General features: G+C 38.6%; 3 protein-coding genes across 4 annotated transcripts in view; 2 read left to right on the top strand and 1 right to left on the bottom strand.

Moving 5' to 3' along the window:
• Window positions 1–4,001, top strand: part of LOC127432575 (beta-adrenergic receptor kinase 2) — an 80,380-nt gene extending 76,379 nt beyond the window's left edge. Inside the window, exon 21 of the mRNA XM_051683833.1 lies at window positions 446–4,001. Coding sequence (XP_051539793.1) covers window positions 446–466 — 21 coding nt within the window. The 3' untranslated portion in view covers window positions 467–4,001. The remainder of the gene's footprint in view (window positions 1–445) is intronic.
• Window positions 1–27,432, bottom strand: part of LOC127432595 (short-chain specific acyl-CoA dehydrogenase, mitochondrial-like) — a 139,134-nt gene that overhangs the window by 100,974 nt on the left and 10,728 nt on the right. The window lies entirely within an intron of this gene.
• Window positions 2,173–27,432, top strand: part of LOC127432557 (unconventional myosin-XVIIIb-like) — a 55,680-nt gene continuing 30,420 nt past the window's right edge. For both annotated transcript variants that reach the window (XM_051683784.1, XM_051683783.1), the window contains exons 1-19: window positions 2,173–2,267; window positions 8,936–9,019; window positions 9,844–10,269; window positions 12,165–12,225; window positions 12,822–12,934; window positions 13,015–13,182; window positions 13,992–14,202; window positions 16,447–16,589; window positions 18,427–18,527; window positions 18,861–18,924; window positions 19,408–19,552; window positions 21,590–21,757; window positions 21,996–22,086; window positions 22,265–22,457; window positions 24,153–24,233; window positions 24,313–24,433; window positions 24,690–24,837; window positions 25,807–25,990; window positions 26,686–26,836. In XM_051683784.1, coding sequence (XP_051539744.1) covers window positions 9,973–10,269; window positions 12,165–12,225; window positions 12,822–12,934; window positions 13,015–13,182; window positions 13,992–14,202; window positions 16,447–16,589; window positions 18,427–18,527; window positions 18,861–18,924; window positions 19,408–19,552; window positions 21,590–21,757; window positions 21,996–22,086; window positions 22,265–22,457; window positions 24,153–24,233; window positions 24,313–24,433; window positions 24,690–24,837; window positions 25,807–25,990; window positions 26,686–26,836 — 2,440 coding nt within the window. In that variant the 5' untranslated portion in view covers window positions 2,173–2,267; window positions 8,936–9,019; window positions 9,844–9,972. The remainder of the gene's footprint in view (window positions 2,268–8,935; window positions 9,020–9,843; window positions 10,270–12,164; window positions 12,226–12,821; window positions 12,935–13,014; window positions 13,183–13,991; window positions 14,203–16,446; window positions 16,590–18,426; window positions 18,528–18,860; window positions 18,925–19,407; window positions 19,553–21,589; window positions 21,758–21,995; window positions 22,087–22,264; window positions 22,458–24,152; window positions 24,234–24,312; window positions 24,434–24,689; window positions 24,838–25,806; window positions 25,991–26,685; window positions 26,837–27,432) is intronic.

Below are 27,432 nucleotides of genomic sequence, written 5' to 3'. Positions count from 1 at the left end.
AATTATAGGTGTGCCATATCTGCACCACTAGTGCCACCTAATGGAATTGCAATCTCTTAGTTTTTAGCAGCCTGAATGTGCCTGATAAACAACATTGGATCAACCAATGGCGTGAGTTTGGGCGGAACTGTTTTATTTATTAATGGAGGATGGGGGTGTTTGAAACTTAGTTGAAAATGATCAATAGTTTTGCAATTCTGTTTGGTGATGCAAGTGGTGCAAAATTTACCTTAAAAGCCAAAGTCTAATATGATTTTGGATGATCACCTGAGGTCAAGATCTTTGTGTCTGTAATGTCATAATTTCTCCATCACCTTTTCAAAACGGAAATATTCCTTGCCTCAGGTGGTTTCCTCCCTGTGATCTATGACTGTGATATCATGGCTTTACTCTTTCTTCTCTCTCTCTCTCTCTCTCTCTCTCTCTCTCTCTCCTTCTCTTGCAGTTCTCCCAGTTTGCAGCCTAACTCCCACCGTCACTCACAGCTGAGTCTGTCCGTCAAATCGGACAAGCAGCCATTAGCAGGCCTGGGGACAGTTGACTTGTATTCATTTTCTAGCTGTTGCCAGGACTGTTTTGCCAAAGTTTATATTGAGGTATAGTTCAGTAGGTTTATTCACTTCTGCATTTCCAAGTCCACAGTTTTATCCAAAAACCTGGATACTTACTCCCTTGAATATCACACTGCAAAAACCAAATTTAAGAAAAATAAATGTTCTTATTTCCCAGACTCTTCAGATAATGTATCTTGAATTGTTTCTATTTAATTCTTAAATCAAATAATCAAGTAGTTTTTTGTTTGTTTGATTTAAAGGTAAATTTAACCGTTTAGTAAAGTTTATGCTTAAAACAAGAACAAACACTTGCCAATGGCATAAGAAAGGTAAAATACAGGAATATTCCGGGTTTAATACAAGTTAAGCTCAGTTGATTAAGCATTTGTGGCATAATGTTGATTACCACAAAAAATTTTTCGACTCATCCCTCCTTTTCTGTAAAAGAAAAAAAGCAAAAATGGAGGTTACAGTGGAAGTGAATGGGGCCAATTTTTGGAAGGTAATGGCAGAAATTTGAAGCTTATAATTTTATAAAAGCACTAACATTCATTATTTTGTTAAAACTGCTGTAAAGTTGTTTGAATAGTCATTTTTATGGTTGTTTTAGAATTTATGATGTTATGCGGCCATGGCAACAAAGTTAGAAAATTGGATATAACTTTTATCAAACTAAAATCATGTTAACGTACATGTATTGTTTTTGTCTTGTGGCTGTACTTTTGAAACAGTGAGTAGTTTAATGTTTACAGATTGGCCTCATTCGCTTCCATTGTAAGTGCCGCACTGTAACCCAGATTTTTGTGGTAATCAACGTTGTGCCACAAATGCTGTCAATTGAGTTTAAATTGTACTGAACCCGGAATATTCCTTCAGTTCCTTTATTAGTAATTTTGCATTGTTTTCCAGTACAGTTTTTTATTTATTTGAAGCAAAAGTGCTTCAGATAGTAGTACTTGTCAGATAAAATATCTTTTTTTTATTTTTCTTGTTTAAGCATAAATCTTGCCAAATTTAGTGAGGTTTATGCTTAAAACAATCAAATAAAAAAAGAAAGTGGCTAATTTGCCGATGGTGTAAGAAAAATAAACTTAATTTGAGATAAATTCTCTGAAAAGTGCCGTTTTTGCTTCTCAGATAAATGTATCCAGTTTTAAGGATGTTTAGATTACTGTATTGGTAAACAAGTGAAGAATACTGATTAAGACATTACAGCTATTAGTTGAATAAAAGCACAAGCAAATTAATACACGAGACAAAGACTATTAGCACAACTGCAACACCGAATTTCAAGAGTAATCATCAATTCTATGCTTTGAAATCATATTTATTGGGTGACATGTCAAACTGGGTCTTCTATAATGTTGATCTGGGTTGAAATGATGTCCAGTATTTTCCCCCATTTGCAGCACGTTTTCCTGTGGCAAAGTGTTTCCCAAACAGGGTAGTATGTCCCACCTCCCCTTGCTGCAGGATATTTATAGCACAGTCTTGTGTTATCTCAGCTGCTGTGATTGTGTGTGTGTGTGGTCTGTGTGTCTGTGCGTGCATGGCTGTCTATGCCACTCTATTTCAGACTAGCTTCACCCCTCTTAGTGAGTGACTGTGAGACTGTGTGCCTTGCATTTGGCTTCTTAGTTTTTTCTGGAGTTTGACACATACAAAACTGTTATTGGATATATTTTCCCACTCCATAGATGAAGCCATCACAAGGTATGCCTACTGTTTTATCTTCTTAAAACCCAAATGTGTCTTTCGTTTGTCAATACCCTCATTTATTTTTGGATCCTAGACCCTCGCAGACATCCAGGTCCTATAGTCTGCTGGCAGGTCTTCAAATGGAAATAGGGACCTGGTATGACATTGGCCTTTATGTCTGGGCCCAGAACTATGGTTTTGTTCTGGTTGAGGGCCCTACTTTTAAATTAAAGGCCTTCTGTTGGATCATCAGGATACTCTACGACTAAACACAGAGCTGACTCGAGCTGAAATCTGAGAGCAGTATAACAGGATCGTTTTCAGCCTGTGACTAAATTGTTTTGTTGTTTGCCATGTAATGTCATTGTTGGACATCATTTCAGTCTTGGTAAGATGTCCAGGTTTGGCAGTATTTAAAATGTGCATGTAGTATCAATTCATGATCCTTCTTCTCAAACTTCATATGTGTGCTTTTGCATTATTACGAATTGATTTGCAAGAAACATGCGAGCAGCTGGCAGTCCTGTTACAATGTTCTTTCTAAACATTTTTTATTTTTTAGAGATTTCTTTCCCTTCATTAGAGCCAGCTTATTTTTTTGTTTGTGTTGTTGAAGAGGGTGGTCTGTATTTGTTACTAATCAAGTAGACTTTGGAAGAATAATCTCTTGCTGAATTTGCAAATTATTCTACCTGGATAAGCTTGGGTTTGAAAATAAATGTTGAAATTGGACTTACTATATCTGAGATTTGTCTTATGTATTATAAACACAATTCTAGGATGTTTGAACAGTTATATGTATTTATTACATTCAGTTTCCCTGTATTACTATTGCAGATGAGTGCAATATTTCTTGTAAACATGGAGGATTATATAGAGCACAGATGTGCCAGAGACTGATCCAAACGTGACATTGCAGCTGCCAAAGTGATTCTGAGCAATGACCTGTTACACACAGTGGTCTTTCATTCATATCTTTTTTTATTTCATTGTAGGTAAACAATGCTATACTGTTAGTAAAATACTAGAAGAGACAGGAACACTTTTTGTTCAATTTGAAATGTATTATAAAAACATCTGGCACTGGCAAGACAGCAAGTAAAGATACTAATATGTTTTCATCTGCAGGCTAATTTGTGTAACATCACTTTTCTGCCAGTATCTCGTCAATATGTGCACCACCATATTGATTAAGATACCAGGGTGAATCTTATGGAAACTGTTAAGAAATGTCCATCTCATATTTCACCCCAAAAATACAAATTGTACAAAAAGAATAAAGCCTATGTAATGGACTAATATGATTTCTTTACATTGACAATTTTCTATTATGACACTTCAACAAAAGAATGTATAATTGTCAGTAACCAACAGTAATGCAAAAATAATCACATTTTTATTACTGTATTGTATAAGTACAATTGTACATATGTATACATCATGGAAGCATTTGTGGCACTTTATTTTGCTTAATTTATGCTGATTTATATATATATATATATATATGTCATTGGGTCAGTATGATTTTCTTTACTGTATTATAATAATGAGATCATTTTTTTCACATCAAACTGACAGTTTGAGGGGAAATTGTGCTTGTCTTGAAAATAATGTCACAATGCAAACTCAGTGCTTATGGTCCTTAAAATAAGCTTTATTTTCTTTATGCTAAACATTTTTTTAAAATGGTCTTGATTTCTGAGGTAAAATAGACTGCACATAAGTGCTTAATTAAAAAAAAAAAAATAATTAAAAAATAGAATGAAATCTTATGAAAACTGTCAAGAAATGTGTGGCTCATATTTTAGTTCAAAATTAAAAGAAAAAAATAAAGACGTATATTGCATAAAGAACTGAGCCTGTTTTAGAGGAACTGTAAGACTTCACATTGTGACATTTTGTTTATTATGATGATTCAGAAAGTATAATGTATATTTGTCAATAGTCTACTGTAATGCAAAAATGTAATTTTCTCTAATGAGAAAATAATTTGAGTTGTATGTATTGTGGGGAAAAAAGTGTAACAATTGTAAGTATACATGGTAGTGTTTTTAATTTGTTTTACTTCATTTTTGCTGATTTGAATACAAATATAATTGGGTCAGTATTATTTTCATTGCTTTATTTCATTAATGAGAAAGGTTTTTATTTTTTATTATTTATTTCTTTTGCATTGCCGTAATGAGAATTTGGGGGAAAATGTGCTTAATTGCAACAAAGCAAACTTAAATCTTAATTATCCTGAAAACAGTTTTCTTTTTGAAAAGTATAACTTCTCATCTTTTCCTTTGATTTTTGAGGCGAAATATAATACACTGGCGGCCAAAAGTTTGGAATAATGTACAGATTTTGCTTTTATGGAAAGAAACGGGTACTTTTATTCACCAAAGTGGCATTCAACTGATCACAATGTATAGTCAGGACATTAATAACGTGAAAAATTACTATTACAATTTGAAAAAATATTCAGAACTTCTTAAACTACTTCAAAGAGTTCTCATCAAAAAAATCCTCCATGTGCAGCAATGTCAGCTTTTCAGATCCTTGACATTCTAGCTGTCAGTTTGTCCAGATACTCAGGTGACATTTCACCCCACACTTCCTGTAGCACTTGCCATAGATGTGACTGTCTTGTCGGGCACTTCTCACGCACCTTACAGTCTAGCTGATCCCACAAAAGCTCAATGGGGTTAAGATCCATAACACTCTTTTCCAATTATCTGTTGTTCAATGTCTGTGTTTCTTTGCCCACTCGAACCTTTTCTTTTTGTTTTTCTGTTTCAAAAGTGGCTTTTCTTTGCAATTCTTCCCATAAGGCCTTCACCCCTGAGTCTTCTCTTTACTGTTGTACATGAAACTGGTGTTGAGCGGGTAGAATTCAATGAAGCTGTCAGCTGAGGACATGTGAGGCGTCTATTTCTCAAACTAGAGGCTCTGATGTACTTATCCTCTTGTTTAGTTGTACATCTTCCACATCTCTTTCTGTCCTTGTTAGAGCCAGTTGTCCTTTGTCTTTGAAGACTGTAGTGTACACCTTTGTATGAAATCTTCAGTTTTTTGGCAATTTCAAGCATTGTATAGCCTTCATTCCTCAAAACAATGATTGACTGATGAGTTTCTAGAGAAAGCTGTTTCTTTTTTGTCATTTCTGACCTAATATTGACCTTAAGATATGCCAGTCTATTGCATACTGTGGCAACTCAAAAACAAACACAAAGACAATGTTAAGCTTCATTTAATGAACCAAAAAGCTTTTAACTATGTTTGATATAATGGCAAGTGATTTTCTAGTGCCAAATTTGCAATTTAGCATGATTACTCAAGATGCTGGACATGGGGCCTGTCTAGATTTTTTCAAATAGTGATGGTGCTGTTTTTTACATCAGTAATGTCCTGACTATTCTTTGTGATCAGTTGAATGCCACTTTGGTGAATAAAGTACCAATTTCCTTCCAAAACAGCAAAATCTGTACATTATTCCAAACTATTAGCCACCAGTGTATGTCTCTTCATGAGATTCACCCCAAAACTGTTTGATTCACTCTTTCTCTCCCGCTCATCGGCAGGTCCACAGTGTCACTGTTTCCATAATTTTGTTACACTTTGTGTACTCCCTCACATCACACTTGGCTGAGATCTCCCCCTCCGACCCTTCACCCCTCGTCTCATCATGGCGCTCTCCTCGCGCTTAAAACTCTGGGAACAGAAGGGAGGTGCAGGACTGCTGCATGTCCAGCCATGCCTAGAGTTCAACTCAACTAACACGACTGGTGCTTGACTTGCAGTTTATTAACCACCACAAGTGCAACTAATAATCACTGTGCTATTGGAGATACATCCCAGTGTGACACTGACTTGCACCATTAAGCCTTGTCCAGTTTGCTATGTGTACTAAACTTAGGACAGGTCTATCTGACTGACATGAAAAGCAACAGGGATAGATTTATCTGAAATAGTAAATACCTCAATAATAAAACTTGGGAAAAAAACTTATTCAGATGATTGTAGTGGATGTGCCAGGTTCACTGCATAAAATCTTTGACAATAGGCCTGTATGGTTTTCTGTATGCATGAGCATTAATTTATTTACAAGATGTCTGCCTCACTAAATGTGTCATACACCAAATAATTCATTAAAATTTCATACATTTGTAAGCAGGATTTAATACACAGTGTGACTCATGTAACTGTTAAATGGGTCTCTATATGGTGGGCTATTTTGTGTTGCACGCTAAGAGGCTTGTATTCTTAGGATTGGTGACGTTATTTGGTTAATTGAGGGTTTTACCTCACTTGACTCATCAGTCATTAGGTACTTATTATCCTAAACAAGCCCAGATAATTTGCCTTCTCATAAAGGATTGAATGTATCTATAAATCAAATTCTTTAAGCATACTGCACATGCTAAAGCTCTTAGCTCCATTAGGAAATTCAAGCTAGTTGATCAAATGGCTATTGCATGCTAAACTGTATAGATAGATAGATGTGTGTGTGTGTGTGTAATTATTGTCATTTAGTTATTTTAAAATGGCACTTGTAGCTGTAGTTATATTAAACATCATAGTAAACATAGTTTGTTATTAGCAACTGTAGCTACACTGATCAAACCATGGTTATGATTATGGTTTTACCTGTGGTTGCTATAGTCTTATATCACATTTAATCTATGATAACTATACTAAACTACTGTAAATTTTAAATATGTGTAGTATTTAGCTTGTTAGCATTAGCAGACTCAATGTTATCAGTGGAGAAAGGTGCCTCGAGTTGTTCCTGGCAAGCTACTCAGCCTGACAGGCTCCATATGGTTAGGGATGGGGGCAGGGTTAGGGCATCTGCGGCCTGCCAGGAACAATTCCAGGCACCTTTGTACAATGGGCTCTTAATATTGGGTTTTGCATGGAACTGTAGCATGCTGCATGACAGAAGGATTTTCTTTTATTTTCCATGTTTTTGGACAGGATACCATGATAATACCATTGTTATTTTTGCTTTGGACACTACCTGGATGGTAAACCATGATATTCTTTGGAATACCTTGGAGAACCATGTAAATACCATGGTATATAAATATTAGCATACACTCACCGACCACTTTATAAGATGCAACTGTACACCTACTTATTCATGTGACTAATCAGTCAATCGTGTGGCAGCAGTGCAGTGCATAAAATCATGCAGATACAGGTCAGGATCTTCAATTAATGTTCACATCAACCATCAGAATGGGGAGAAAATGTGATCTCAGTGATTTGGACCATGGCATGATTTTTGGTGCCAGATGGGCTGGTTTGAGAATTTGTTTTTGGGGGGGGGATTTTCTCCTCTTTTCTCCCCAATTTGGAATGCCCAATTCCCAATGCGCTCTAAGTCCTCGTGGTGGCGTAGTGACTCGCCTCAATCCGGGTGGCAGAGGACGAATCTCAGTTGCCTCCGCGTCTGAGACAGTCAATCCACACATCTTATCACGTGGCTTGATGAGCACGTTGCCGTGGAGACCTAGCGCAACTCTACCCACCCTAGCAACCCGGCTAATTGGTTGCTTAGGTAGGAAGCCTGACTGGAGTCAGTCAGCATGCTCTGGATTGGAACTTGCGACTCCAGGTGTGGTAGTCAGTTTCTTTACTTGCTGAGCTACCCAGGACCCCTGGTTTGTGTATTTCTGTAACTGCTGATCTCCTGTGAGTTTCACACACTACAGTCTCTAGAGTTTACTCAGAATGGTGCCAAAAACAAAAAACATTCAGTGAGTGGCAGTTCTGTGACTGGAAATGCCTTGTTGATGAGAGAGGTCAACGGAGAACGGTAACTCAGATAACCACTCTGAACAATTGTTGTAAGGAGAATAGCATCTCAGAATGCACAACATGTCGAACCTTGAGGCGGACGAGTTACAACAGTAGAAGACCATGACGGGTTCCACTTCTGTCAGCCAAGAACAGAAAGTTGAGGCTTCAGAGGGCACAGGAAAAACAAAGCCTGGTCTGATGAATCTCCATATCTGCTGAGGTAGATGGTAGGCCCACTGCAGCCTCAGCTTTCTAATCTTTGCTGACAGAAGTAGAACCCGACATCACCTGCTGTTATAGCCCATCCGCCTCAAGTTTCAACGTGTTGTTTCTGTAAGCTTGAACCAGTCTGGCCATTCTCCGTTGACCTCTCTCATCAACAAGGCGTTTCCATTCGGAGAAATGCTGCTCACTGGATGTTTTTTGTTTTTGGCACCATCTGAGTAAACTCTACTGTTGTGCATGAAAATCCCAGGAGATCAGCAGTTACAGAAATACTCAAACCAGCTCGTCCTACTCCAACAATCATGCCACGGTCAAAATCACTGAGATCACATTTTTCCCCATTCTGATGGTTAATGGGAACATGAACTGAAGCTCCTGACCCGTATCTGCATGACTTTATGCATTGCACTGCTGCCACACGATTGGCTGATTAGATAATCACATGAATAAGTAGGTGTACCTAATAAAGTGGTCACTGAGTGTACATTATCATGGTATATATCACACTATTACCATCTGAAATCATCGCTGTACCATGGCACCACCTTTTTTGTAAAGGAATATTCTGACCCATTGTAACGCACATTATTGTGTCAGTCCTTCAGATGAACAGTGTGTTTGTTTATATGGAGTACATGACTGGAGCTTCTCTGTTCCCATCTAAACAGATCAAGGAGGAAAATAAGCCACCAGCTGCCGCTGCACAGCCGCCATCTCTCTCTGCCGTACCGGGAGGATTCCTCAAACAGCTGGTGAGAGAAACCGAGAAAGAGACACGTCACAAAGAGCCAGAGCTTAAAGAGGAGAAGGCGGTGAGATCTCCTTCAGTCCCAACCTCAGTGGGTTTGATCTTGCTGGAGAAAACCGGTTGAACCAGTTTATTTTGGTCAAGCTACTTTTTCAAACAAGGTAGCTGGTTTGTTGCTGGTCCAAGATGGTCTACCAGGTCAGCCTCAGCTCCACCAGCTGGAAGTCCAGATGATAATCCATCCAGACCAGCTAATGACTATAAATGAACACCTTGGACCAGCTAGAAACCATTGGTTTGTTTCAATTCACACCCTAGTTCAGGAGCAAGTACACTGACCAGAGGTTCAGCCAATTCTAGGGCTTTCCCATTGTCAAAATCATTCCAATAGAAATTCCCAGAATGCACAGTGAAAAAAACAGTAAGCATTGGATGCTCACAATGTTCACTTACCGAAAAATATTGCATCTTTTCTTTTGTCTCACAAGTCTTCAGTAATGGTGGATGAGGATGATTTCGTAATGCCACTTTACTCTTTAACAGCTACAACGAAGATACACAAAACAAAACATACAAGAAGGAAATCAGTCATGGCATATTGTACAGAAAAGTTTTTGATAAATATCATCTGCACAACCAAAAAAATCGGATCTGTTTTGCAGGTTAGTTAGAGACCCAATGTTCAGTGCATCAAGACTCTTGTCCCCAGCGTCTTTGTTGGATTTTCCAATAGTACATCTACCTCTTCTGTACTTCTTGTATGTATGTCTTATATTCATAAGGACAAGACTCTCATCTGACCTCTTGTGTTTTAAACACCTTTCACAGCCCAGGAAACTGAGCGACAACCTGGTCCAGCATTTCTTACTTCCCGATGAAACTCCACCGATATTGGAAGCAGATATGGCACTTTGAGCAGAGCAACTGGTAAACGGGGAACGAGGCCACCACACCACAATGACAGAGAAGAAAATATCTTCTCCTAGGAGGATAATGTCACCTGACACAAAATGTCAGAACACAGACTCTAAGCCCACCACTCCAGAAATCAACGGCCAGGAACAGGCTTCCAGTAAAGAAAGTCACTCAGACAAAGCCAAGTCTCCAGGGCCACCAGTGGAAAAATACAAGAAGGAAGATGTCAAGGTGCAAAAGGAAGTTAAAAAACTGAAACAGGAAGTGAAAGAGGTGAGGCAAGAGCCAGAAGGTCAACTCACAGTAACCCCCATAAGAGAGGAACCCAAGGTACCAGTGGTAGGTAGCATATACTACAGTAGAAAACTATTGTAAAAATAAATGTTTACGTAGTACCGACACCATGAACATAACTCAGTCCATGTCCACACTAATAGGCTTTGGGTTGCAAATGTTTCCAACATCATCGTTTTCTGAAGTATGCAGTAATAGAGATCGTTTCCGAAGGCTATGTTTGGAAAATTATTATGTTAGGAAACTGTAAACGAAGTTTTCCAATGAAAACATATAGTGGATGTGGGCTCAGTTATACACTAATATGTTTTTGGTTGCAAACTCAGTTTAACATTTCCTGTCATCATCATGTGCCACAGAATGCAGTAATAGAGAGCATTTTTTAGTCTAAAATTTTAGTGGAGGAAAACGCTGTTCTAGTGTGGATAAAAGGTGTAAGTGATGCATGTGTGTGGACGTGGACTGAGAATGTGATTTGTTTCATCTGGTTTTGATAAATTCTAACCCGAGTCTTCCCTTCACTCTTAGGCATGACCATATTTATACATTTTCGGTTGACAACGTCATTTCTTGTTACCTAATGTCATCATTTTCCAAAGTAGGCTGTACTAGAAAGTGTTTTCAAAATTTTGGTGAAAGAAAACACTGTTACAGTGTGGATGATAGCTGTAAACAAAGCAAATTCAATGCGCTTTTGACTGAATTGTATTAGTATGGGCGTGGCCTCAGAAAAGTAATTCTTTTCAGCAAGGTTTTGACACATTTTAACTACTGTTTTCTACATGCACTTAGGCTACGTCCACACATACATTTTTCAATTGAAAACCGTTTTCAGTTTTCTAACGACATCGTTTACCAAAGTATGTGGTAACGGAGAGCGTTTTTGAAACGCTCCATTTTCGGTGGAGGAAAACGTTGTTCTAGTGTGGATGAAAAACATGAACGTATTGAAATGTATGTGTTTTCAAATGAAAATGTGCTAGTGTGGATGTGTCTAACATTTTTGATAAAGTAAAACGCTGTTCCAGTATGGATGAGAGCCGTTAACGGAGAAAATTCAAGCTGCATTTGACCGAAACATAGTAGTGTGGCCTTGGCTTTAGAAAAGTTATTCTTTTTCGAGTTTTAGATACATTTTAACCACTGTCTTTTCCACACTCCTAGGCCATGTCCACACTAATAAATTTTTCGGATGAAAGCTCCATTTTCTGTTTCCTTGTGCCGTTGTTTGCAAAAGTATGCATTAATGGAGAGCGTTAATGCTTAGTTTTCAATGGAGTGTGAATGAGTAGCGTAAATGTAGCGAAATCAATGCGCTTTCTATCGAAAACTTATTTGTATGGACATGGCCTCAGTAAAGTGATTATTTTCATCGAATTCTGGGAAATTCTAACCAAAGTCTTCTCTAAGCTCATAAGACACATCCACACTAATACCTTTTTCGGTTGAAAACTCAGTTTTCCATTTACTAACGTTATCGTTTACCAAAGTTTGCGGTACTACAGACCGTTTTTGAAAGTCTCCGGCCACATCCACACTAATTTGTTTTCATCTGAAAGCTGTTTTCAGTTTCCTAACTTTATCGTTTTCCAAAGAATGTGGTAATGGAGAGCGTTTTTTTAAATGCTCCATTTTCTGTGGAGGAATATTTTCTAGTTTGGATGAGAGATGTAAACGCAGGACGATTTTGGCTATGCATTTTCAAATGAAAATGTTTGGGATAAATTCTTTGTTTTCTATTGAAATCATAATTTTTACGTTTCCCATCGACATCATTTGCCAAATATGTGTTACTAGAGAGTGTTTTTGAGAGTCTCAGTTTTTGGTGGGGGAAAACCAGTGGAAAACTCCAGTGTGGGTGAGACGTGGAAACGTAGCACAAACAAGCACTTCTAATATCCACATCTCAACTCTAATTCCTTGTCTCTATCTCTCCACAGAGGGATGTTTGGTTTGAAGCTGGCAAGGTGTGGTATGTTCATAAAGACGGCTATTCACTTGGTAGGTCATCCTTTGGTTGAGTGTCCAACCTGACATTGAAAAGAAGTTCTGTTGAGCTAAATGATATGCACAGGAATTTGAAGTGGCTGTGCTGTTGTTTTGGTTATCAGCCTCTAAATTTGACCACATTTAAACACTAGAACAGCTCTCCTGTGGCATTGAGTTACAGGCTATTAATAGTGTGGTAATCTTGGAGGATACTATATTTACACATGGCCCTTATTATTGTTTTCGGGAACATCCCAAAGGTCATTGTTAACATACCATCAAAAAACAAAAAAACTTTCAACTTTTTCCCCCCCCTCAACATCCTTGCAACGCACCATCCCCTTAAAATTCAATGCATTCTCAGTGTTTTCTAATGCACCATAAACCCTAGTTGTGCAGTTTTTTTAACTGAAAGCAATCAGAAAGTAAACATTTTGTAAAGTAGGTTTAGTGAGAGGTCAATATTGTACAGAAAATGTCCTGTTTGTCCTCAGACCTCAAGTTGAATTAAGATCTATGGCCATGTGCACAAATTATTTGATTCACTCCGAGCTCTGACCTCTAATTTAATCTGCCTCTCTGATTGGTTGGTTTCTGCTTTGTAACAGCCACTCAGCTGAAGCCGGACGAGGGTACCTCAAAGCTTCCTGATGGCAGGGTGAGGGTTCGACTGGAGTCAGACGGATCCATACATGATGTAACCCAGTACGAGATTGAAAAGGTGAGATTGAAATACTTTTAACATGCATCACCATATGATGAGTGTAACCAATGTTGACCTCTGTTGATGTTTGTGTTTAGCTGAATCCACCTGAGCTGGACCTCTGTGAGGACTTGAGCGATCTTGTGAACGTGAACGAACCGAGCATCTTTCACACTTTGACCAATCGAGCTAAACGGTATCACCCTCTCACCTACGCTGGACCCAACCTGCTGGCGATGTGGCCTCCTCTGTCTCCACCTGGCAAGGTATCATCATTGTATTTACAAAACTACAGCCTATAGCAGTCAATGGTGTGTTGGGATCTGCAAAATTACTCATTTAGTTTAACTTTTGTTATAGTAGTTAAATAGGTCACATACATAGATTAAAAAATGTAAAGAATTCCTTTGTGAAACACAAAAGGAAATATTATGTAGAATGTCTGAGCTTCTGTTTTCCATACAATGAAAAGCTGATTGCAATTAACACTGTCAAGCTCCTAAAAGACAAAGAAGCACCATGAAAGTAGTCCATACGACTCATATGTTATAGTCCAAGTCTCTTGACACCATACTGTAGAACATGGCAGATCTAGAGGAACAGATTGAAATGTAAGTCATTATTCACTGGTAATCTTCCCCTCCGCCGGAGCTCAGAAATCTCATTCATGAATGTGTTCAAATGAAAAATAAAAATTTTAGACGCATCACACCAGGTTTGACGACATCGACAGCAAATGTCATTGTTTCTCGCATTTCACGTGACTGGTCATGCCACGGAAGTTTGGAAAATGCAACGTGCCCAATGGTAATACCATGTTTTTCGGACATGTACCATGGAATTACTATGGTATTCTTTTGAAATGGACTATGAATATGTTAATCATTATATACTGTACAATATATACTGTATGTATAATCAATATATGTATATCAATCATATATGAAAGTACCATAGTGTTAATATCTGATACCATCGCTGAATTGTTGTACTGCCGCAGTACTTTATTGTAAGTGTTAGATCAGTAGAACATGAACTAAGTTCATGAACTAAGGCTGTTTTATTTTTGTCTCAGGGGCTTCGGAGTAGACGCTGGGAGTCCTGGGAGGCTCCTGGCCCGCTGCAGGCACTGGTGAGAAGGGTGTATGTGTCTATGGTGGGCCATCGGGCCAGGGACCAGACACTGGTGGCTTTGGGCCGCAGCGGCACGGGCAAGACCACTTCCTGTCAGTCATTTTCACAGGAGCTGCTCAAACAAGCAGGCACTGCCGGAGGAAGCCTGACCTGTGAGTGGATCAACTGTTTTTATTTTCCAGTTAACATTTTTTATTGATTCAAAAATACACAACAGAGAAAAACACAACACATACACATCGAATCAACATTTAACATTTAACCCCCACTAATATCCCTCCCCAGTCACCAACCCCACCCTGACCCCCAACGAACACCCCTGTGGTCACATATAATAATACACACACAAAAAGAAAATATAATAAACTAAACTTCTCTCTCCCCATCCCCTCCCCAAAAATGATAAATAATTACCCCATTTCCTAACAAACAAGTCCCCAAACCCCAGCCTTCTACTTGCTACCTCCTCGAAAGCTGCCACCCTCCCCATATCCGCACACCACTCCGGAAATTATGCCGCTCCGTCTGCCAATCATGATACTGGTCAGAACCCAATTTTTTATATGTTTATCCCCCAAATTTATGACCGCCCCATCACCCAAAATACAGAGTCTGGGGCAAAGTAATATTTGAGTGCCCAAAACGTCACACATAAAACTCTGAATCTTCAACCAATATTCTTGAATCTTAACACACACCCAAAAGACATGGGTTGTGTCTCCATCTTCTGATTGGCATCGCCAGCAGGTGGGTGTGTCTTTAAGACCAAGCCTATACAATCTAGAGGGGGTCCAATAGAATCTATGTAAAATCATAAATTGCATAAGGCGCACCCTTGCATCTCTTGATGCAGACTTGATGTTTTTTAGAATCCAAGCTGACACTCCCTCCTCCAATACCAAATTTAAATCTTTCTCCCATAATCTCTTGATAGAAGTTAAAGCTCCATCCCCCAGACTCTGAATTAGCAGGGAATAATACACTGATGCCTCATGACCTTTTCCAAAATCAGTAATCACCTCTCCCCGAGTATCTGCTGCTTTGGGAGGGGGTTGTGTGCTACTCCCAAAAACAATACAGAGCAGGTGGTGCAGCTGTAAATACATAAAGAACTGAGATCTGGGAATCCCAAAATGTTGAACCAAATTTTCATCTCAACACCCCACTGTCATACAGGTCACCGAGTGTAGTAACCCCTCACAATCCACTCTGACCAGCAGAAAGTGGACTTATGTATTAATAATTTAGGGTTCAGCCATATGCTTGAGAATTAAATAAATGTCAGAATTAAGCACTCTGGATACTTTTGTCCACACTGAGTGCAAATGCAAGATAACGGGGTGTAACTTAACTTCTCCGATTAGATCAACTGTGTTTATAACTCCTGTCCAACCAACCCAAAGCACAGCAGGACACAAACCTTACACTGGGAGATGCACAAAATCCAGAATATTGCTTAAAGGGATAGTTCACCCAAAAATGATGATACTGTCATGATTTACTCCTCCGAATGTTGTTTTAAACTCGTTTGCTGTTATTTTTTCCTTGGAACACAAAATGAATATTATAAGATTATTTCAAGTCTTCTGAAGCCATACATTTGTTTTGTGTACTAAATTTAAGTCATTGTTCATTGAAAATCTTCCCGGATCTGTCTGTGAACTAAACATTCAGTCCAATTTGTCTGAAAATCTGTTGGTTTCCTGTAAAGAAATTGTTGAATCGTGGAGCTTACATGATAAAAACTGTGGAGACTTAAAATCAGATTCAAGGTAATTTGCAAATGCTTATTACAATTTTGGATACCTCATTTGATTGTGAATTACAACTGATGACATTAGAGTGGTAATATGGTACTTTGAACTCTTTTACAATCAACGTTAAGTGATATTACAACAATTTAGCCCAGAATAAATGCTGGTGTCCTTATTGATTTTACACATGGTATTTTGGGTAATTTGGTTATGCTGACGTATTGTTTTCCATAGCATTTCTAGGGGATCAGTGAAGGGTCAATAGTTTCTATCCTAAAAAATATCCTATAGAAATTCTTTAGAAGAACTTTACCTCCCTGAAAGTCACTGTGTAATTTGCACACTGGCTGGATTCTGTTCGCCTGTCTCAGTTATTATAGAGTCTCTGGGTGCTGTTTACAATCTCCTTTTCCAGTAGTTGCAATAGCGTCTTCCTCTCGCAGTGTGATAGGTTTTGCTCCACCGAATATTAGAGTGCGTGTGTGTGAATATGGATGGCTGTGTACTGATCTTAAGTAATTTCTAAAACACCGTGGCAACAATTTAAAGGCTGTTTACCCGTTTGTTTGTGTCACTTTGAATATTGTAGCGTCACACATTGAGAAAAATGATTTCTTTGTGTGTGTGTTTGTGTAACTGCAGTAGAGCGGCTGCAGGCAGTGTTTACTGTGCTGCGCTCTTTTGGGTGCGTGAGTTCTGCTCACAGTGAGGCCTCCACTCGATTCGCTATGGTGCTGTCTCTGGACTTCAACCACGCTGGACTCGCTGCGGCTGCACACCTGCAGGTATATTGGTCTCTCTCTTTCTCTCTCTCTCGCCAAAGCTTTTTATCTATCGTTAAATCTATCATTCTATCTATCCATCTACTATATCCATCTACAGTAACTATCAATTATCCATCCATCCATCCATCCATCCATCCACATACCCACCCACCGAACGACCTTCCGACCTACATACCAAATTAACTAGCCAATGAACTAAACACTCATCTGTCCGTCCGTCTGTCATTCTGTGTATCGTTCTGTCTATCTATCTATCTATCTGTTTGTCTGTCGTTCTACGTATCTATCTATCTATCTATCTATCTATCTATCTATCGTTGTGCTCAAAAGTTAGCATACCCTGGCAGAAATTGTGAAATTTTGGCATTGATTTTGAAAATATGACTGATCATGCAAAAAAATGTCTTTTATTTAAGGATAGTGATCATATGAAGCCATTTATTATCACATAGTTGTTTGGCTCCTTTTTAAATCATAATGATAACAGAAATCACCCAAATGGCCATGATCAAAAGTTTACATACCCTTGAATGTTTGGCCTTGTTACAGACACACAAGGTGACACACACAGGTTTAAATGGCAATTAAAGGTTAATTTCCCACACCTGTGGCTTTTTAAATTACAATTAGTGCCTGTGTATAAATAGACAATGAGTTTGTTAGCTCTCACATGGATGCACTGAGCAGGCTAGATACTGAGCCATGGGGAGCAGAAAACAACTGTCAAAAGACCTGCGTAACAAGGTAATGGAACTTTATAAAGATGGAAAAGGATATAAAAATATATCCAAAGCCTTGAAAATGCCAGTTAGTACTGTTCAATCACTTATTAAGTGGAAAATTTGGGGATCTCTTGATACAAAGCCAAGGTCAGGTAGACCAAGAAAGATTTCAGCCAGAACTGCCAGAAGAATTGTTCGGGATACAAAGAAAAACCCACAGGTAACCTCAGGAGAAATACAGGCTGCTCTGGAAAAAGATGGTGTGGTTGTTTCAAGGAGCACAAAAATGAGCTGCATGGTCGAGTTGCCAGAAAAAAGCCAATGCCACAAAAAATCCTGGTTACAATATGCCCGACAACATCTTGACATGCCTCACAGCTTCTGGCACACTGTAATTTGGAGTGACGAGACCAAAATAGACGTTTATGGTCACAACCATAAGCGCTATGTTTGGAGAGGGGTCAACAAGTATTGTGCTCCTTGAAACAACCACACCGTCTTTTTCCAGAGCAGCCTGTATTTCTCCTGAGGTTATCTGTGGGTCTATCTGACCTTGGCTTGGTATATATCTCTGTCTGTCTTTCTGTCTGTCTGCTTTTCTGTCATTCTATCTGTCTATCTGTTGTTCTATCTATCTGTCTGTCTGTCTGTCGTTCTATGTATCATTCTGTTTGTCTGTCAGTCTGTTGTTCTATATATCATTCTATCATTCTATCTGTCGTTCTACTGTTCTATCTATCTGTCTATCGTTCTATCTCTCTGTCTGTCTTTCTGTCTGTCTGCTTGTCTGTCATTCTATCTATCGTTCTGTATGTCTGTCTGTCTAACTGTGTATCTATCTTTCTAATTATCTATCTGTCTGTCTGTCTGTGTGTTGTTCTGTTCTGTTCTGTCTGTCTGTTTGTCTATTGTTCTATATGTCTGTCTATCATTCTATCTATCTGTCTGTCATTCTTATGTCTGTCTGTCTGCTTATCTATCTATCTATCTTTCTATCTCCATCTGTCCATCCATCTGATTCTCTCTTCTCCTGTCTGCTTCTCTTGTGTTTATATCTTCTGTTTTGTAACACTCTTTGAATCACAGTTAATGTGTTCTCTCTCTGTCTGTTTTAGACCATGCTGCTGGAGAAATGGCGGGTTTGTCAGAGGCCGGAGGGAGAGAGTAACTTCCTGGTGTTCTCACAGATGCTCGCAGGCCTCAGCACGGACATGAGGTTAGTTCAGTCTCTGAATGTGACCCCGCAGCAGTCACACTTAGCAGCCGGTTGCTGCTTGTATTGTGGAGCCTCTCTCTGGCTTCCTGTCTTTCCTGATCACACATCATTATTAGATGCATAAGACAAAGTTATCCATCGTTAAACCTCAGATCATTCACCATATCGTAAGGCACGCACAAACTCTTCTACAAACTCCACTTGTCAGAATGCCTGTACTTTTTAGATCTTTGCTTTAAAACAAAAGCTCCAGAGAGTTTTAAGGGGCAGGATCAGGTCTGATGTCATTTCCTGTTTAAATCTGAGCGCAACTATCTTGTTCTCTCATCACAGGACTGAACTACAGCTGTGCCAGCTAAAGGAGCACAACTCATTTGGTATTACCTGCCCAACCAAGGTATGAGCTATTTAATAAAAGAGTGAGTTAAAGACATGCATATCATAATCTGACGTTTCAGTGGAGCTATGGTGCTCATGTGTGCGATGAAAATTTGATTCTGACGTGCAACATTTCCTGATCCCATTTTCCCCCTCTTCTCCACATCATTTTATGGCCTAAAATAAAATAAAAAAACAATAAAATAAAATATTTTATGAAGTGAAAATTCAGTTAAATTTATTAATTAATTATTTAATTAACATACTTTATAATACACCATAACTTTTCTTTCCTTAGGTTTTCTCCCTCTACTCCAAATAATTTCATGGCATAAAACAAAATAAAATAAAATAAAAACTTTCCACCCATATTTGTAACTTTTTTTTTCGTGGGCCTTACAGCCATTTTTGGAATTTGTTTGATGTGTAACAAGTAGACATACCTTTTATTTTCTTTGTTTTTAATGAATTCTGTTTTTTTATTTTTGTATTCTTCACTTAGGTGGATGAAAAGCAAAGAGCTTCTGTGGGTTTTGGGAAACTGCTGGCTGCCATGAAAACATTAGGGTTTTCAGTGGATGAGCAGAAAGCCATCTGGCACGTTTTAGCAGCAATATATCATCTCGGGGTCGCAGGAGCATGCAAAGGTAAATTAGGACAAGGGTCTATTTAGCTAATACTTTTTAAGTGTTTGACTATTATTTTGTAGGGTCATGATTGGTACATTTTAATTGTGATTTAAATGTAAATTTGTGACTGCATGGCGCTTATCTGTATCTGTGATATTTTGTCCTGTGGATGCTTTTTCAATAAACAGAATTATTGATATTTGTTTTTAAATCCCAATTATGACTGTTGTGGATTTATTCAGAATCATTTGAATCGCGAAAGAATCGCGATGCATCAGTGAATCATTTTAACACCCCCTAGTATTTTGTTGTCTTTTTTCTGATTAACTATTTTTTATTGATTCACATATTGAACACAGAAAAACAAAACATATATACAAAGAATCAACAATTAATCCCCACTACCACCCCTCCCCTTCCCAATCCCCAACCCCACCCTGGCCCCAATAACATCCCAGTGATCGCACATGATTATAGACACACACACACACAAATAATAATAATAATAGTAATCACACATCCAGCAACGTCAGATATCCGCCCCATTTCTCATTTTGTTGTGTCTTGAATAGAAATGGGTATGGTGGCCCAGGGGTGCACAACACAACAAAACTAGCAAAGCAAATAAAAGTTGAAAACACAACAAAATTAAGCCACAAAACAATAAAATTAAGCTGCAACACAACAAAATTCTAAGAAAAGTAAAGGCTTAATGTTGTTGTGTTGTGACTTAGGCTAATAAAGTTGTGCTGTGGTTTGTTTGTTGTGTTGTGGCTTAATTTTGTTGAGTTGTGGTTTAATTTCATTGTGTTGTGGCTTAATATTGTTGTGCTGTGGCTTTTTTGTTGTGCTGTGGCTTAATTGTGTTGTGGCATAATATTGTTGTGCTGTGTTTTTGTGTTGTGGCTTCATTTAATTTTGTTGTGGCTTAACTTTGTTGTGTTGTGGTTTAATTTCATTGTGTTGTGGCTTTTTATATTGTTGTGCTATGGCTTGTTTGTTGTTTTGTGGCTTAACTTTGCTGTGTTGTGGTTTAATTACATTGTGTTGTGGCTTAATATTGCTGTGCTGTGGCTTGTTTGTTGTTTTGTGGATTAATTTTGTTGAGTTGTGGTATAATTTAACAGAGTGTCTATTTACAGTACACAAAGTGCAAATAGCTTGTTGGCAGAGGCTATTTACACTAACTCCGCCCACCACTGCTCAGACCAAACTCAAGACAGCCAGGACAGATTTATTTGTGGTGAACTGCTGATCAAATGAAGGCGGGCATATGTGAATTTTTCGTGATTGGGCAGAGACATTAAACTGGTTAACGGGTACATTTAGTGGATTAAGAGATTGAATAACTAAGTGTCTATTTGTGCTCCAACAGTCTGGTGGATTTTACAACAAACTGCGCCCCAATGTGTAGCTGTGGTAGCTCTGGGTGTAATGATGGTATGTGAATGAGTTGTCATGCTGGAGATCCGGGTTTGAATCTCACCCCTTGACATACTATTTCCCATGTCTCTACTCTTAATATTTCCTATAATACTACTTATAGTAATTCATAAAAGAGATTCCTTACAGTGATTTGGTCACAGTGAAGGTCGGGGAGTTGAGAGAAGGATTTTATCCGGATAAAATTAACCATGGTTTTACTGTAGTAATATTGTAGTAACCATGTGTTTGTTTTTTTGTGCTGTGGCTTAATTGTGTTGTGTTGTGGCTTAATATTGTTGTGTTGTCGCTTAATTTTGTTGTGTTGTGGTTTAATTTCATTGTGTTGTGGCTTAATATTGTTGTGCGGTGTTTTTTGAGTGTTGTGGCTCTATTTAATTTTGTTGTGGTATAATTTAATTGTGTTGTGGCTTTTCTGTTGTATTGTGGCATACTTTTTGATGTGTTGTTGATTTTCCATTTTGTTATGACTTAATTTCGTTGTGTTTTGATTTATTTCTGTTGTGTTTTCAGCTTTTATTTGCTTTGCTAATTTGTGCTGTGCACATAAAATTCACCAAAAATATGAATCAGTCTTTTCATCTCTTTTTCTCCTATGTTCCGTGGCTCCAGTGGGCCGTAAGCAGTTTATGAGTTTTGACAGTGCGCAGACGGCCAGTGCCATCCTGGGCTGTGAGGGGGAAGAGCTCCACACGGCTGTCTTCAAACACCACCTGAGACAGTTACTGCAGAAAGCAACTGGAGTCAAAGAGAGACGCTCAATGGATGAACCAGAGGAAGGTCAGGTTACAGAACCACTTCCAGAATCATGCATCCTCAAAGTTTATAATAACAAATGAGGATATGATAAAAAGTGTTTAAAGTTTGCTTTTAAGGGCCTGTCATAATTATAAACATCATACATACAGACACACACACACACACACACACACACACACAAGTTTTAATTAAAAGCTAAAGAAGTCTCTGGCACATCCTCATTTAGCAATTTAAATGTGTGTGCATGTGTGTTTTTCAGGTCCTAAACTGAGTCCAGTTCAGTGTGTAGAGGGCATGGCTGCTGGGCTCTATGAGGAACTCTTTACCACAATTGTGTCTCTCATTAACAGGTTAATACACACACAAGCATATTACATTATAGCAGTAGCTCTTGGTCTGTATCAAATAGGCATCATTTTTACTCGAAATTGTAGTTTTGTGGTTCAGTTGATATATAATAATTTATATCATGTGCATCTGGTACTGTGTTCAAGTCATTTGTATTCCATTTTTTCCTCTTCTCTCTAGAGCGCTGCACTCTCAGCAGTTGATTCTGGCTTCTGTTATTGTGGTGGACACGCCGGGCCTGAGGAACCCCAGACACAGTGGGGAGGACCGGGCTGCTGGCTTCTCTGAACTCTGCCACAACTACTTACAGGAGAGACTGCTGGAGCACTACTACAATCACACATTCTCACACACACTGGAGAGATACACACAGGTACCACACTGATTCCATCCTCTTTCTGATGGTGTGTGTTTGTGTGTGTGTGTGTGTGTGTGTGTGTGTGTGTGTGTGTGTGTGTGTGTGTGTGTGTGGAATAAGGAGTGTCCTGTGTAGCCAGGCTTTTGACTATCAGCATCTAGTCTGGTCCACAATTTAGCTTATTCTTGCCGAGATCCACCCAATTAGACAGGAAAAGATGGCCTGACAGGTCCGTGGACAAGACTAGGAGTGACCTTGAATAACTTAACATATACTGTTAAGTTGGGCTGTCAATTTAACATGTTTATTCAGTGTGATTAATTACTTTAAAAATTATGCAATAAAGAAATGTCCCTGGGCCATAATAATGAATGTTCATACCATTATCACCAATTCAAGCTTGAAGTACCACCTGTTTTCAGCAGGGGGCAGTAAGCAAAACTCCAGCTGTAAGGGCAATGCACAGATGTACAGAGAACAAACCAAATTTAAAGGGATAGTTCACCAACAAACTGAAAATTATCTCATAATTTATTCATTACTCATGACATCCCAGATGTGTATGACTTTCTTTCTTCTGCAGAACACAAACAAAGATTTTTAGAAGAAAATCTCAACTCTATTGGTCCTTACAATGAAAGTAAATGGTGATCAGACCTTTGCAGCTCCAAAAAGCACATAAAGGCAGCATAAAAGTATTCCATAAGACTCCCAATGGTTTAATCCATGTGATTATGATAAGTGTGGGTTAGAAACAGAACAATATTTAAGTACTTTTTACTCTAAATTTCCACTTTCACGTTCACTTTCAGATGTGAAAGTGGAACTAAACAGGCACCACACGTTACTTTCAGATGTGAAAGTGGAGATTTAGGGTAAAAAAAAAGGACTTTTGATCTGTTTCTCACCCACACCTTCTGAAGATATAGTTTGAAACACTGGAGTCATATGGATTACTTTTACGTTTCTTTTATGTGATTTTTAGAGCTACAAATGTCTGATCACCATTCACTTTCATTGTATGGACCTACAGAGCTGAGATGTTCTTCTAAAAATCTTTGTTTGTGTTCAGCAGAAGAAAGAAAGTCATACACATATGGGATGGCATGAGGGTGAGTAAATGATGGGAGAATTAACATTTTTGGGTGAACTATCCCTTTAAGCTTGCTTGACACTAGCGACAGCACAAGATGTTCTTGCATTCCAACACAGTCCAACTTGACACAGCGGCCTAAAAACGCTGTGTTTATGATGCAACCAAAGCAAGAAGTTTTAAAAGCATCCATCTGAAATGTGTACATGACACTTCCTTAGAAAAGCCCTAATATAATAAATCTACATCGAACAAATTGACAAATTAAATTGCAAAATGTATTGTTGTGGACTGTAGGCCAATGATAGGCTTATTTTCAATCATATGATAATAAACAATATAATGGATTCTAAAGCCACTTTTTGGATTGCCTCATCAATACTTCACTTGTCTGCCACAGTAATGTAATGCATTTTAATTATCTGAATAAATTATAAAATTATATATATATTTATAATTATTTAAATATAACTATTTATAATTAACATATTAAACGATCGCTATATGATAATATAAATATTTATATATGCGATTAATTGAGATTAATTTTAAAAATTAATCGGCATATCATGGAATTAACATCGATTCTTTCTTAATTATTTTGAATCTCTCAATAGGAAGGAGTGCCTGTAGATTTTTACGCACCTGAGACGAGTCCTTCGGAGGTGGTGTGTGCTGTTGACCAGCCCGGACTGCAGGTATCACTCACTGATTCACAACACACTTCTGACAGATGACGGTGACGCCTGTAGCTTCACGGTATGTGTGTGTTTTCAGGTGCGAGGGCCAGAGGGCGACTCTCGTGGACTCTTGTGGGTTCTGGATGAAGAGATGGTCACTCCAGGTTCCACAGAGAGCTTGGTTTTGGAAAGAGTGTGTCAATACTTCAGCGGCACAGGTACTACAGCCTAATCAGCAATGATGGTCTAGCTGGTATTTAGCTGGTCAGCCAGCTTGAGTCCCAGGCTGGCAAATGCCCAAAACCCCTCTAAAACCTGCAGACCAGACCAACCCTGGCTGGCAGACCAGCTTAGATCCGCAAACCAGTTTAGGCTGGTTTAAGCATTTTTTTTTTCCAGAACGGTTCTGACCAAGAAATGGTCTTTTGAGGGATCATGAGATGTTTAACATCGGTCTGTTTCCTCTCTTCTCAGTGCGTCAATGTGAGCAGCCCCTGCAGTGCGAGATCGCTCACCTGATGGGTTCTGATCCGGTCCGCTATGATCTCTCCGGCTGGTTCAGTCTGGTCCAGAACAATCAATCTGCTCTCAATGCTAGTTCCCTGCTGCAAAACTCCTCAGTGTAAGAGACTACACGTGATCATGGGCTTATAGAAATACACCTCGATGAGGGCAACTCTGAGTACATGTACAGCAGTAGAGAAATACTTTAAAGGGATAATTCACCCAAAAATGTAAATTCTGTCATCATTTACTTACCCTCATGCCATTCCATTTGTATGACTTTCTGTCTTCTGCTAAACACAAATAAAGATTGTGGGAGGAATATTTCAGCTCTGTTGGTCCAGTTAATGCAAGTAAATGGTGACCAAAACTTTGAAGCTCCAAAAAGGACATAAAAGGCATCATAAAAGTAATCCATATGACTCCAGTGGTTTAATCCATGTCTTCTGAAATGATATGATAAGTGTGGGTGAAAAACAGATTCATATTTAATTCCTTTTTTACTATAAATTCTCCTCCCTGCCCAGTCGGTGGCGATGTGCATGAAGAATGCGAATCGCCAAAAACAAAAACAAAATGTGAAAGTAAATGTGGAGATTTATAGTAAAAATGATTTAAATATTGATCTGTTTCTCACCCACACTTATCATATCGCTTCTGAAGATATGGATTTAACCACTGGAGTTGGATGGATTACTTTTATGCTGCCTTTGTGTGCTTTTTGGAAATCCAAACTTTTGGCACCAATTCACTTCCATTCTATGGACCTACAGAGCTGAAATATTCTTCCAAAAATCTTTGTATTCTGCTGAAGAAAGAAAGTCATACACATCTGGGATGGCATGATGGCGAGAATTTTAATTTCTAGGTGAACCAAACCATTTAATGGTAATCAATAACAGTTAATGGCTGGGTTTATTTCATACAATCTGTGAACCATACTGGAATTGCATATGAGCTTGAACAGATTTCCGGAGTTCAGAAAACAGCTTTGAAACCGAACTGTGATGTCAAACAGATTTGGGTTTGTATCAAAAGCTCTAGTGTGAAAACACCTTAATTCTCTCATTCTCTTTCCTTGTCTCAGTGCAGTGGTGAAGGCCCTGTTTGGTCCGCGGGCATCCGTGCTTCCTCTCTGTCGGGGTTTGGGTGGTGTGGAGGGCAGGTCGCAGCGCTCGTTGGAGAGGAGTGGCACAGTGCGCAAGACTCTGAGCGGCGGGATCGCAGCCCTCAGGAGACATTCTCACTGCATCTCCGTCAAACTGCAGGCGGTGAGAATTCACACGACTCTTCCACTCTCATGTGCATTTGCCCTGGAATCAAATGGCACAACTTTTAGGTTTACGTCTGTGTCCTTTTTCATTAAAAGAGATTTCAACTTTTTTTCTTTTTGTTGAATGGTCACAGTAAAACTGACTTAGAAACTTTTTACAATGCCTTCATCATTTGTTTTTGCCACTTTTCAAATAGATTTTGATGTTTTTAATCCTTGTCCCAGACCTAGACTTTCAGTCTCATATATCAAAATCCATCACAAAAAAATATTATTACATTTTTAAAACTATGAAAATCTAAACAAAGACTTCTAAACTATTTCAGTAATTTTAAATGGCATAGTTGACCCAAAAATGAAAATTCTCTTTATGTACGCAACCTCATGTCGTTCCGAACCCTTATAATGTCAGGGACCAGCAGCCTTAGCCACAATTCACTTCTAATGTATTAAAAAAAAACATTCGTCAACATTTTTCAAAATTTCTACTTAGCCATATGGGTTTAGAACAACATGAATGTGATCAAATGATGACAGAATTTATATTTTTGGGTGAACTATCCCTTTAAAGGTGTTTGTTTTCTTAAAGTCCACATGGCTAAAAGTGCATGTAGTTGAAGACTACACAACCATTTATGAACTTTTCATCTATTGTCCATAAACCCTCTCTGTCTCTCTCTGTGTGTCATGCAGGATGCTCTGGTTAATCTGATTCGGCGAGCACGGCCAGTCTTCCTGCAGTGCTTGAATGCTAAGGCAGATGGCAGTGGCTTTGATGTCCCTGCTTTGCGTGTGCAGCTGCACAGCACACATCTGCTGCCTGCACTGCATTTGTACAGAACAGGTCTCTCTCTCTCTCACACACACACACACACACGTTGGTGCAGCTATCATTATGAGGACTCTCCATAGACATAATAATTTTTATACTGTACAAACTATAGATTCTATTCCCTAACCCTAACCCTCACAAAAAACTTTATGCATTTTTACATTTTTAATAAAACATCGTTTAGTATGTTTTTTTTAAGTGATTTGAATTATGGGGTCACTAGAAATGTCCTCATAAACCACATTTATAGCATAATACCCTTGTAATTACCAGTTTGTAACCTAAAAAAAAGTCCTCGTAAACCACTTAAACCTGCCCACACACACACACACACACACACACACTCACGCACACACACACACACATACACACACACATATATATATATATATAGTTTTTGCTAAGGATTTGAGCCACATCTAGAGACCAAAATATCATAGAGACTGAGGTGGGGGGCTCATTTAAATTGGTCCATTAAGCAATTACCCAGAACACCCTAGCAACCACAAAGCAACACACTATAAACCACTCATGCATACTGCAGGAATAATAATAGTCAGGATCAGAAATGAACAGGGCTCGGGGCAAAAATTCTACCAAAAATAAAA

This window comes from Myxocyprinus asiaticus, chromosome 42 (genome assembly GCF_019703515.2).
Source record: "Myxocyprinus asiaticus isolate MX2 ecotype Aquarium Trade chromosome 42, UBuf_Myxa_2, whole genome shotgun sequence".
NCBI classification, from domain to species: Eukaryota; Metazoa; Chordata; class Actinopteri; order Cypriniformes; family Catostomidae; genus Myxocyprinus; species Myxocyprinus asiaticus.
Note: the sequence above shows the minus strand (reverse complement) of the source record. Positions and strands in the feature narration are given on the sequence as shown.